The sequence below is a fragment of the Cryptomeria japonica genome, chromosome 11 (assembly GCF_030272615.1).
Source record: "Cryptomeria japonica chromosome 11, Sugi_1.0, whole genome shotgun sequence".
Classification (NCBI taxonomy): Eukaryota; Viridiplantae; Streptophyta; class Pinopsida; order Cupressales; family Cupressaceae; genus Cryptomeria; species Cryptomeria japonica.
The window spans coordinates 396,477,979-396,491,406 of NC_081415.1; the positions used below are offsets into that span (position 1 = coordinate 396,477,979).

General features: G+C 36.7%; 1 protein-coding gene across 1 annotated transcript in view; it reads right to left on the minus strand.

Moving 5' to 3' along the window:
• Nucleotides 1–6,494: 6,494 nt before the first annotated feature.
• LOC131071593 (zinc finger CCCH domain-containing protein 11) overlaps nucleotides 6,495–13,428 on the minus strand; it is a 29,328-nt gene continuing 22,394 nt past the window's right edge. The window contains exon 8 of the mRNA XM_058007497.2: nucleotides 6,495–7,091. Within this exon, the coding sequence (XP_057863480.1) occupies nucleotides 6,909–7,091 (183 nt within the window). The 3' untranslated portion in view covers nucleotides 6,495–6,908. The remainder of the gene's footprint in view (nucleotides 7,092–13,428) is intronic.

Below are 13,428 nucleotides of genomic sequence, written 5' to 3' on the forward strand. Positions count from 1 at the left end.
ATCAGTTGGAATTATGATCATGAATTAGTTTTATTATGATGATTCAGATTGTTCAATGAGAACCTTTGATTATGCATATCATGGTTGTTATGAGATATATTGGAGATTTTTTATTTGTATGTTATCCCTAGATCATAGAAACATATTAGGGGAAGTGGCTTCCAATGAGTGTCGGAGTCACTGCTAAGAGGCTTCCTTGTAAGGATGCTTGGAGGACTATCAGAAGACCTCATGGGAGTTATTTGTAAATAAGTGATAACCTTAATTAATTTGTTTAGGGGCTCGATAGTTTTCATAATAATAAATAAATTATTTTGGATGCCCCACTCATGACTTAGAGTGCTAGTATAGGCTCAAGATGAGATTGGCAAGGCCTTGATGGCATGACTATACTCCCTTGTCCTCATGAGAGGTTGAGTTGGTTCCGCATGAGTACCACCTACTTAGAGGTTCCATGTAAGAATGCTTGGAGGTCTAGACTACTGAGAGATTCCCAGTAAGGATGCTTGGAGTTCTAGTTGTCAACATGCGATGACACTTCTCCCTACATATGTGACCTTAGTCTTAACCTTGTTTCATGGAAGTCTCTGGCATATATCTTTGTTTTATTTGAGCCTGTCTTATGGGACAGATCTTTGTTATGTAATTTAGTTGTGTTCTTTGGGAGATAGATGTCAATCTAAGTTTAGTGTGTGTGGGACCTTATATCAATCTCCAAGCATAGGGGATGTTTCCTTTTGGTTCCACATGATTGAGTGGTTGATGTTTTTTCTTCCATTGGGATATTTCTCTGTGTTGGATGTTCATGAACTTGTTGGATATACCTATTTCTATAGATCTTGTTCTATAGAGCAAATGTATTTTATGATTACTTATTTGCAGCAGATGATGTATATTTGTGATAGGATATTTGCACATGATATGTAACTTAATGATGTAATATGTAATGTAATGATGAGACATGGATATACTTTGTATATGTACATTGATCAGTTATGGATGTTGTATATACATCCTATTGGTAATTCAGTAATGACATCATGATACCCTAGGGAAATTTGAAATTGGAAATTGAAAGATTGGAAAAATGTAATTAAGTTAAGAATGTTATCTATTAATATAGTTATTCCCATTTATGCGCTTCATTGATATGGTCAATTTATGCATGTGATTCATTATATAATTATGGAATTAGTGTAGTGTAATGTGGCGTTATCTTCTTCTTTTTTTAAATTATCTCTACTTTTTTAGATTGTGTTAGTTTCTCTAGGGTTTCGTGGCGGGCATTACACTAGGGGTTATAAGGAGACAAATTAAATTATAATGTTTTATGAGGGCTCTCAAAAAGGTTTGACCCTCTTATGGGTAAATGGCATCTCTTGAATTCAATTTTGGAGGGAAAAGGTTTCAACTTAGAAAGATGGCCTATATATATACATGTTTTGAGCTCTTATTCCTACAAGCTTGATTTGATAACTTACTATTATGCTACTAGATTTCTTGCAGAGTTCACTTCTACTGGTTGGAGAATGAAACCCTCTACTGGTTATAGCTGGTTTCAGTGTTGAAAGACCCACCCTAGCTACAATTATCAATTCTTACAATGATTTTGGCTTAAAATATTATTTTGTACTTGAAATAATGAAGATATCCTCAGTGTTTTGATGTGGGTTTGAGGTTTTTGGGTGTGATGGGGTTTTGTTAGTGTGGTGTGAGTTTTGAGCAGATTAGTTCCTTTTTTTGAGTGTTGGAGTTGATTTCCAGAAATCTGGTTGTTGCTTTTTCTGAGTGGCTAAAGCAAACTTTGGTTCATAACTCCTGGAGACTGAAGAATAACATTTTGGGTACTTAAAATATGGGTTCCTCTATGTTGGTTGCCAACTTTTGAGCTATTATTTTAAGTGTTTGGTGAAGATTTGATCTATTTATGCAAATCACCCTACTCTTGAGGATCATAATCTTCTAGCTTTGGCACGTGGGGCTTTGTGACTGTTAAATCTGCAAGTATTGGTGGGTGGAATCACTTAACTTGGGCATTTATCTCTGCTGTTGGTCATAAATTGGAGCTGGAGCAGATTTCTGAGGAGTTACGTGACTAGAAGGTTCCGTACAAGTCACCCCTGACCGATAGTAACTAGTTCTAAAGCTGAAACCAATTTCTGAGCAATCTTATCATGTACTTGAAGTCATTAACAGGTCTGATCAGGACTCAAATCTGACTTATAATGCCTTGTAAGTGTTTAATGAAATAATGAAATAAAGATATTTATGTACAGCACTAATCTCTATGCATTGTTGCAAGTTTTCTCACGTTCTATGCCTTTTCATACATTGAACATTATCTGAAAGTGAAACAACAAACTCCTTTATTTTGTAACAATCTTGCAAGAACAAACATCACTCTTTTCAAAACAAAACAAAAAAACAGTCAGGAGTGGAACATTACAAGGGCACAGCAATTCACATTGCAACTCTTTTCAACATTAGCAGTCCTACCAATTTTTATTTTTGAAACCCTAACTGCAAACAAGGGCAAACATCAAATAAATGTACAAGGATGGCAATTCCAGCCATGTACTAGACAAGCACATTATCTTATCTGATTATTTTTTGAACTTTCATATGCATTAACTTATAAAAAAATAAAACTCAAGACAGATTTGCTGATATTTGTTTTTCAAGGTTGCTATGTATTGTCAAACACATCAACCAGGGTAGACTTAGCAGTGTTTTGAAATTTCTGCTCACTCTGATGATGGGCCATGGCGTGATCCAAAATGTTATTAAAAAAATTGACACCCAGTTTTCTAACAGAATCTTTAGTTGCAGTGCCCATATTGTCTGATTAAATTTAAAACTTTCACTTCAGATGCATTAACTTTTAACAAAATGTAACTCGAGACTGATCCACCTGTACTTTTCTTTCAAGATTGCTAAACATTATCAAGCACATCAGTCAGTTGAAACTTGAGATGTTTCTCTGAGTTACTGCAAAGGGATGGCTATATACATTACATATAAGAGGGGGACAGAGATCGCACAAAAAAGTACAAAATTGAGAACAGGGTTTTCGATTGACAATTCAATGTCAATTGTCAAATCATAAATGCTACAAGACAAATCAAAACGAATTATATCACAGATGATCAGAATTAAATCAGCAAACCAAAAGTAAGAAATGATATTCAATTATTCAGGACATAAATTGGAAAACTCCCCAAAAAAGTGCTGATTTCCCGTTCAGTCCACAACTCTCTCCATAAATTGCAAAATTCCCCAAAAAAGTGCTGATTTCCCATTCAGTCCACATCTCTCTCCATAAATTGGAAAATTCCCCAAAAAAGTGCTGATTTCCCATTCAGTCCACATCTCTCTCTCTCTCTCTCTCTCTCTCTCACACACACACACACACACACAGCTCAGGGATGGCAACTCTCAGCAAGGTTGAAAACTAGCAACCCTCACGGGATGCAAGAGTGGTACACACCAAGTATATATATTTTTATTAAAATTCAGAGTGAGGCTCAGGAGTGGCAGCTCCCAGCAAGGATGAAAAGCAGCAACCCTCGTATGATGCAGGAGTGGTACACACCACAAATTAAGGCCTTCAAAACCACATGAGCCTTCATAGCGCATGTCATTTTTGGGTGTCAAATGACAATTCTGTAGGTTGGGTGGCTGCCTTAACCCCACATTAGGTGTAGGGCTTTTTATACTATTTTAAGCCTTCCTTTTATTACTTTTCATGCTGTGACAAGCAGCACAAGACATCAGGTACAGCAGTCTATCCTCAAAACTCTATATCACAGGGAAAATGTCCCAGGAAGAGCCCCCAAATATTTTGCAGAAAGGGGACACAGAGGAAACATTCTGTTGACTATCTGTATAATGCTTCTGGATTCGATTGTGTGAGTTTTTTTTTTTCAACATTTCGGATCACACTCTGTGATCCATCATCAGGATGATAGAGAGCACCAGGAGAAAATAGATAATATTGCAGACGTGGCCACAATAAAAAGAGTGAGAATTGTGGGGAGAGAGAGAGAGAGGGTATGAAGATAGGACAAACTTTGTGGGGAGAGGGAGAGAGAAGGTATGAGGATAGGACAAACTTTGTGGGGAGAGGGAGAGAGAGGGTATGAGGATAGAGGGTATGAAGATAGGACAAGTCTCACTCTTTTTATTGTGGCCAGGTCTGCAATATTATCTATTTTCTCCTGGTGCTCTCTATCATCCTGATGATGGATCACAGAGTGTGATCTGAAACGTTGATGCAAAAAAAAACCTCACACAATCGAATCCAGAAGCATTATACAGATAGACTAATGGATTTTGGAAATCTAATGACATTGATTCTGTTGACTCTCATCCCCACCCCTAAAACATCTCCAAATGTGAGTTATCTTGAAATCCCATAGGATGCATCCCAGGGTACATTGGAATGTTGTGAATCATTAATTCAATCACATTTGCCATGTCCGTTCTTATAACAAAAGGGGTGTGTCTTGCAATGCCGCAATTTCACAGAACGTCATTTAATGGGCAAGATGTGCACTAAACTCGGTTCTTAATATCTAACGTGCAAGCAAAAACTGAAAAAGACAAGCATCATTGTTCTTCAGATCCATTTCACCAGGGGCATGAATGGGGCAGCCTACCAATTTAAAAATGCTTGAAAATCAAGACAGCGACAAAATCATTACATTTGGTTGTTTGTCCGCTTTTATAACATACAAAAGCATTTCTCTAGAAATAGAAATGAATATGAACACCAACTTTAGCTTTCTGAACTTCCATTTCACGTATCCATAAGCATCTACAGCATAAAGACATCAAACACATTTCTTCGGTTTGAAAGATATCATTGAGTGGGTTAACTGCTGGCTATTCAACCTTGATTATTATTGCAATCTATGCCTTTGACATTATATTCTAGGATCATCGATAAAAAAGCTCTTTGCTACCAATATTTCATGGCATTTACAAGAAAACACTTCTGTTTATGTAATCATCTTTTTATTCAATGTCATAGACACTGTACATAAAGACATCCTGGGCTCCACAATAAAACAGGTTTTTTATCCCCTTTCATGGAGTTGGCAGGATAGTAACAGCTGTGAACAACTCATATTGAAAAGCATCACTAGTTGTTCCAAGGTTGTGGTGGCAAACTCAGTAGACTAATGGTTAAATAGTGACACTGAGCGAAGGGAACCAGTCTTCTAAAAAATCAAAAAACAACAATTGCAGGTTAAAAGCAAATTATGATTGCAAACTTCCCTTCATTTGATATCATCATCTGTAGCGATTGGCTTCTATGGTTTTTCTTAAGGTTCTCAAGAAGCTTGTTCAAGTTTCTTGCCTTTTTTTTTAATGTTTGCATTAAAACTTTGACAAGCTTTAGTGGACCCATGTTTTGTCAATTGCAACAGGTAGTTTTGTAACATAAAGCTTCCCCAAGTTTTATTTCAATTGAATATTTATTTTAAAAAGAGAACATGTTAATATAAGTTTCTTGATCCAACCATAATCCCTTTCAAGCTTTTTGCCATTTATTTGACTGTAGTAATTCACTCTTTCAATACCGTCTAAAGTGTATGTCTATGGTAGCTACACTTGACTGCTTTTCTAGAGAGAGATTATGTTTCTCAATGCTGAAAATACTATTACTTTTCTTATTTCCGAAAGCATTAGTTATATTTTCATCTTGACCCCATTTCACATTTCAATCCCACCTCCCATTCCTCAAAATATATCTTAAGACCTGTCTGCACCATGACAATCATCCCTGATCAATTTAATACTCTCTAGCCTTCAAAGGAGGACAAGGACGAAGGAAAGAAACACGTAAGAAGATCCCAAAAGTTCCATGACATAACAAGCTGGCATAACCAGTAGCACAACCGTAAGGCCCAAAATTAAAACTTCCAGCACAGTACACCAAGAGATCATATCCCAGAGGTTGACAGTAATTCAATCCAGAGGTGAACATATGGTTAAGTATAGCAGATAATAGACTGACAGACATTCTAATGAGAACAAACATATGTCAATATAATAAAATATAATTTACGATTCCCTTTCCATGATTAAGTCTTAAAAAAACACATAATAATAAATAACATGCTCACACAAAATTTTATTGAATCATAGCCCTAATCTCAAAACATGAAGCAACATTGAAGATGCACAGGTACAATCACCGTACTCACTTATTAACATGATCATTTTTCACTTGTTTGAAGCTGCCAGTTTGAGTGTTCTGACCAAAACAAATGAACTAAACATAAGTTGAGCACCATCTGACCCGTTGTATGAGACAACCAATGCTAGCTTGAAAGTTCCATTGGTAAAGAACAGAACATTCAATGGGAAGCATTATAATGCCACAACAAAGTTCAAAATATGTCTGACATTCAGCATGCATAATGGAATAATAAGATTATTTGTTATGTTGTTGATAAATTGACCATGACTCATGTGTAGGATAAAGATTCTCAGAAACTGTGAATTGCATATATAGAAAATAGATATGTTATCCTGGAGGACAAAATTATAATTAAATAGCAAAATGTGCAGACAGTATATGTGATAAATCTCTCAAGAACAGAGTATCCACCCTCATATAACATGGTACCAGGAACACTGAAGCTTTTTCATGCCTAACTGATCAGATATAACAGCAAACCTAGGAAACAAAATTCGAAACAACTTCTGTTGCATTGCCAGCAGGAACAAGTGGTAGTTTTCACCATAATAGCTGGAGATCAAATCAACCTGCTTTCCATCTATGCAATGATATTGACTCATGCAAGGTCTAACCTCTTGGAGAACTTGCGTAGGTGCACTATTTGACAGACCATTCCCATTTCTCACGAGGACTAAAGAAAGAACAATCTGATGATCACTTAAGAAATTCTAAGAGAACTTGCACCATTTTCCCGTGGCTCAAGTGAGGCATTTGCTATGCTGGCTTCTAACTCATCCAATTCCTCAGGATCCAATTCATCCTCTTCAGCTAATATCAGTTCTTCTTCCTCAGCTGTAACTCCAGATGTCGAGGGCTGTTCTGAAGGAATATTTGGGTTCACCTGCAGGCCATTGAACCAAAGTAGTAAAATTACTACATACAACTAATCATTTGAACAAATATAACAACAATTCAATTCAATTTGCACGAGTCTAGAAAAGCTTTCACAAAGTAGATCTTGACATATAATAGATCAAGGGGTTGTCAGTAATTAATTTGACTGCACTAATAAGATTGAACATCTGCATTAATCAAAAATAAGATCATAACATCTTAATATGCAAGAGGAATCTATACAGATTATGTAGAAGTTCAAAACAATTCTTTATTATAATTTATTATCCGCAGCTTAAATGGCAAGCCTAACAATAAAACAATCATAGCTGAAATGAATTGTAATCTAAGCGTGTTTTCTATTAAGTATGTAAAATAACCAGCATCACTATGAAGAGGAACATCTCATAGCCAAATTTTAGATGCCTACTACTTCAACTAGATTTCCTTAGCAATATAAGAGGCATAAACAGCAAAATGGATCCATTCCTTATCTGATAATAACCTATTTCTCAATGCACATTACCTAATCATCAAACATTACCTGTTGGTTGTGAACCTCACAAATGAAATTCTTGCATACAAAAAATGTCTTATTCCAGCCAAAACGATTTAACACATCTGGAAACATGTTTAATATAGTGATTTCAATCCTATATGAAATTGAAAATATTCTTCTTTTGCATTCTGTTATTAACTTATCCTTGTAAAATAAGAGTGCAAACAAAAAACACAACCTATATTAGAAATACATGTAAACTGTAACCATGTTTCTCCTCTAAACGAGTACACAGACTCACCAATGAGGAGAGCCATTAGTATAGTCCCATTCAAATCCTTTCGCAGGCCACAAAATCAGAGACTAGAAGCTATAATTCATGGCCCATCCACCTCCCTCAATTTATATTTAATAATACAATGGAGCATTTTTCCACAGTTTACTAAATTTCATGTTGCCTACAAGCATGATTACTCCAGGGTCCTAAAATGCTTGACTTATTATTATTCTCCCTCTTCTTTATCTTCAATTGGGCCATTTATGATCATTTTTTCTTCCTCACATTCCAGACCCTCCACTTCAAATTCATGGTGTAGATACTCCCAAGTTTTCTCAAACATTCATGATTAGAGTTATCCTGCCTGATAGGCTGATACCTATGTCTGTTGTTCCAAAAAAGTGATCTACCTGTTGCATTCCTGTCTCTTCGAGTTACTTGGCCAATGTCAAAGAAGAAGACACTTCCAGAGAGATGTGAGTCTTAGAACTCAATTCATGCAGCTTGAACCTTATTTTGCGGGGATTAGTCACTATTAAATACAAATCTTGTTTATTACACTGATGCTTGTGATTCTCCACAGTTGTTTCTGAATTCTCAGATTCTTTAATCTATTTGAACCTATGTTACCCCAAGTTTCTGGGGCGGGGACAGGGATGGCAGGGGACGGTGGGACGCGTTTCCGGGACAGCAAATTTTTTTGCCAAATTTGGAGACGGTGGGGGACGGCAAAGGGGACGGCTATATAAAATATAGGGAAAATTTAAAATATATGGGAAAATTCTAAATGTTCATATGAAAACATGGATAAAGCATGCATATATACATTATATTCATATGAAAAAATGGATATAGCATGTGTCTGATACTATGAAAACATTTTAGAATGTAAATTCTGAACATACAACATTGTCAATACTCGATATGCAATTATGCATTCAGAATTCAGAATTTCAATTCATTCACATTGTCAATATGCATATCATAATAGATATTAAAGAAATAACATACAAAATGTCAAAATGCCCAAAGACTACACTGCTGCCATATAGTTTCATTGTCAATTACAATATGAAAATCAAAATAGTACTAATGAATTAATATTTTATTATTTTGATTTCTTATTTATAATTCATTATTTATTAATTTTAAATTTTTAAATATTTAACAGTTAATTTAACAATTTAATATTTTCTATTTATAATATGAATTAAATTTAAACATTTGATATGAATTAAATTTTAATAAATTTAAAATTTAATTAATGTTGCCTTCTAATTTTTTTAATAATAATTTGAATTAATAGGGGCCCATATTAGAAAATTAAAAAAAAAAAAATTGAAAATTCCACATTTTTTATTTTTTTAATATTTTTTAATAGTCTTAGATGTGGGGGACGTCTCGCCGTCCCCAGGACGGATTGGGTATGTCCCAGCCGTCCCTGGGACGTACGGACGTCCCCCACAGCTAGGGCAGACATCCCCCCATTTCGGGGACGTCCCCTCTAAATTCTTGGCAATTTAAGGACGGGGGGAAACGTCCCCTGGCCGTCCCCAAGTCCCTGAAACGTCCCCGGGACTGGGACGGGGGTTTTCAGGCCAGGGACGCGTCTCTATCCTTTCTCAAAGCAAATAGATATTAGAGGAATAATCTCTTTTGTTTTTCTGCTTGAAACAATCTCGATTTTCAATTGAAAAAGTAACATGAACAAAGAGAGATAAGCCAACTAACCCAGCAGTGGTGCTTCAGGTGTTTCCAAATTCTTACAGTGGGCAAAGGTCACTCTAAACAAAGGGCCATGTGATGTGCTCCAAGCATTCAATACAGAATTGTCATTTGGAGTTGCACCCTATTGTCTCCTAGTGCTATGTTTCTATTATGTAATACTAATAATACTATGCTGCGGGTTTCCAAATGAATGGGAAACCACGACCATAATGTTGGTACATAAGAGGAGCTGATGAATGATATATAGGGGGTTTGGCTAAAAGTACCCTCTCAAATGTTTGCACTCCTGAACAATACCTGTTCCTACTTAGTGTATACGTTTTCTGATTTGTCTACAGTGAATGGAAAGTGCAATTTGCATAGCTATCCAGTTGTTTTGACTGATTGTGGTCGAAAAACCCCCATAGAGACCAGAGGGCCTGCAAGCTGAGACAAGCTCCCTACAAGATCATGTGCATGCTTGGTAGATTCAAGAAGCTAACTCACAATGTATAGGAGCAAGCAGGAACACGGTGTTAGGATATAATAGGGCATAATAAATGACATGATAGATCTGGCTGAAAGTAGCCTCTCAGATGCTTGCTCCTGAACAAGATCTGTTCTTAATTAGCCTTAGAATTTTTTATTATACTGTTGTGACCATTTCACACATCGCCCCATTAAAATGGGGACCCCCTCTTTTTGCTCGGTTTTGCCTGTTTCTCTCTCTGCTTTTAGGGTTTTGGGTTAGTGAGTCAGTCGTCTAGACTGGGGTTAAGCCTTAGGGTTTCCATTTTGATGATTTTTAGCCAGAGTCCAGTCCAATTTTGAGAGATTATTGAGCTTCCTCCCGCAGGATGCAATTTTGAAATAGGGTGAATTGTCAGGGGGTCAAGTTAGTCTGTCTAGGTTCAGTCGGAATTTTGAAAGCAAGTCCAAATTTTGCCTAAGTGTTGATGATGGAATTGTGAATTTTTGTTTGAGTGATTTTGACCAAATTTTGGAAATTTTGATAATTGATCCCAGGCATTGGAAATAGCTTAATTTTACCTTGTGAAGTGACTGAGGTCCTAAAACCTTGATATTTTAGCCTATAGAAGTAAAATCGCTCCTGTCCCTCAGTCAGGGACCAAGGCGAAAATGATATTTTATGCATCTTGGTTATTAATTTATTTCATTTTGTCTTGTGCAGGGTCGCTAGGAGATACAGTTGAACACTAATTGGAGGTTTTGAAGATTTTGAGACTCAAAATTGGCAAGTTTTTCAAAGTTTAAGGTCAAATCGCTCCTGTCCCTTAGTCAGGGACCAGGGCGAAATGACTTACTTAGACCATTTTGACCTCATTTTGATCAGATTGAAGCGTCAAGGACGTAATGGAAGGTGAAATCAACATGATAGAGCGCCAGGATTGAGTCGTTTGCAATAAAAAGTTGAACATTTGCCCTCAAGGACAAAAATCGCTCCTGTCCCTCACTGAAGGACCGGAGCTTGTTTCTTAAAAATTCAACTGTCCTTGCAGGACTAAGGCGATTTTTGGATTAGAAGAGGTAAAGGAAGACATCTTTTGTCCATCAAATATAATTTGAAGAAATTTGCAAACAAGGAAACTGGCCCTAGAAGCAAAATCGCTCCTGTCCCTCTGCCAGGGACCAGGGCGAATTTTAATGATAGCTCTCGTCCCTCTCTCAGGGACCAGAGCGATTCTTCCACAAGACAAGTTTTTGGCGAAGTGAAATGAGTTTTTAAGTCTGAGGCAAGTAAATGGAGGCGTAACGAATCCATTGAATATAATTTTGAAGAGTGCAAGACACCAAGTGAAGCCCATATTTGCCTAGGCGCTCCTGTCCCTCTCCAAGGGACCAGAGCGATTTCCTCCTAAGGCGAATTTCCCACAAAGTTGGAGCAAGTCTCATGTTGAAGATAAGTGAAGGGGAGCATAATGAATCCGTTGAAGATAAATTTGAAAGTTAGCAAAGTACGAATGAGCTTACAAGTGAAAATTCGCTCCTGTCCTTCAGTCAAGGACCAGGGCGAAATCAAGGCTATCTAGTATTCTCCTCCAAGTTTAAACCACTCCAAGCCAAAGTACAAGGTGGCAATGATGTTTGGAACGCCTCGAAGAAGAGCAAAGTTGCAAGGACCATGAAAAATGATGAAATTACCCAAGTTCGCTCCTGTCCCTCACTAAGGGACTAGAGCGAAATAGTCAAATATGCTTAAACTTTGAAGGCCACTTTCGTTTCAAACGTTCAAGAAGGAATAAAGGGCACCATTTTACGCCTTGAAGACAATTTGATATCGATATGATAGAGGATTTGCACCATAGACTAAAGTCCGCTCCTGTCCTTCAATCAAGGACCAGGGCGATATTCACTAGACTGGTCATTTCTTTCAAAAAACCACGTCAAAGCAAGGTTACACAAGATCCGAAATGTCATTTGAAAGGTGATGAACAAGGAGTTAAGGTTAAAAAATTGACTAACTTGAGCAAAGAGGCAAGTTCACTCCTGTCCTTCAGTCAAGGACCAGGGCGATATTCATAAAATCAATCATTTTTCTTCCTAGATCACATCAAAGCAAGGTTACACAAGATCCGAAATGTCATTTGAAAGGCGAAGACCAAGGAGTAAATGCAAAGTTCGCTCCTGTCCCTCACCAAGGGACCAGGGCGACAATGATCTTAAGAGGCATCCATCTACAACATTGAATCAATCAAGCTCAAGGTTCCTATTTAAAATGCCAGTTTCAACGTAGAGGAAGTGACTTTGAACATAAAAAGGGAGAAATTCAAGAGCAAAATGCTAGATCGCTCCTGTCCCTCTCCCAGGGACCAGAGCGATATGGTTTGTATCCTTTTCATCTCTCACGTGTTTGGCGCCAATAAATTTTGAATTGCATTAAATGCTAAATTTCGATAAACCTTGATATTTTTAATTAAAATTGGCATTTAATGGGTGCGCACAAGGCATTTAATAATTAATTTTGCCTTTTAAAAATCGAAGCTATTAAATACAAGGCATTTAATTAATTAATTATTAATTAAATAAATAAAATTGGAGCGCTTGGGTTTTATTTTCTATATTTTACAAAGTCAGCCTCTATTTTTATTTGAAATTTATTTATTATTTGCCTATTTTCAAAAGTCGGCCTATGGGGGATTGAAGAGGTAAGCGCTTATATAAAGGGGGTATGATATCTCATTTCAAATCATCATTCAATCATTGTTGCATGCGATTTTGGAGAGCAATAGGAGAAAGTGTGAAATATCATCAAGAAAGGAGTGTGAATTTTGTTGCAAGTGGAGCTAATTCTCTATCATCACGTTGGAGACCCCAAGGGTGGTGGAATTGACAAGAAAGGCGCCTTTGCTAGAGGAGGATCACGTTGAAGATTTCAAATTCGTTTTTGCCTAGGCGAATTTCATATTTTTGCATCTTTTTAGAGTTAGCTCTCAAAGTGAGGTATGGCGAAGTCTTCTTTTGTCTAAATTTTGAATGTTGATCGTCATAGTCTTAATCTAAATTTTGAATTTTGAAATTTTGAATTTTGAAATTTTGAATTTCCAGTAGCTCAATCGTATTTAGGAAATAATAACTCGAGGACTTATCATGAAGTTTCCTAAATTCAATCTTTAATCTAATTTATGTCTATACATTGCAAAATCTATTTCTTATTATGAAATGTTGTGTAGGTGTTAGAATGGCGACCCCAAAGGCAGGAGCATCCACCAGTCGTCCAGCTCTCATGAAGGAAGATCAGAAGAACGAAGAATTGGAGATCAAGATCGTGTCTAAGTGGAGCAACATTGGAGATACTAACTTGGGGAACTTCAGTACGAAGAAGTTTCGAGAGGTCCCTTA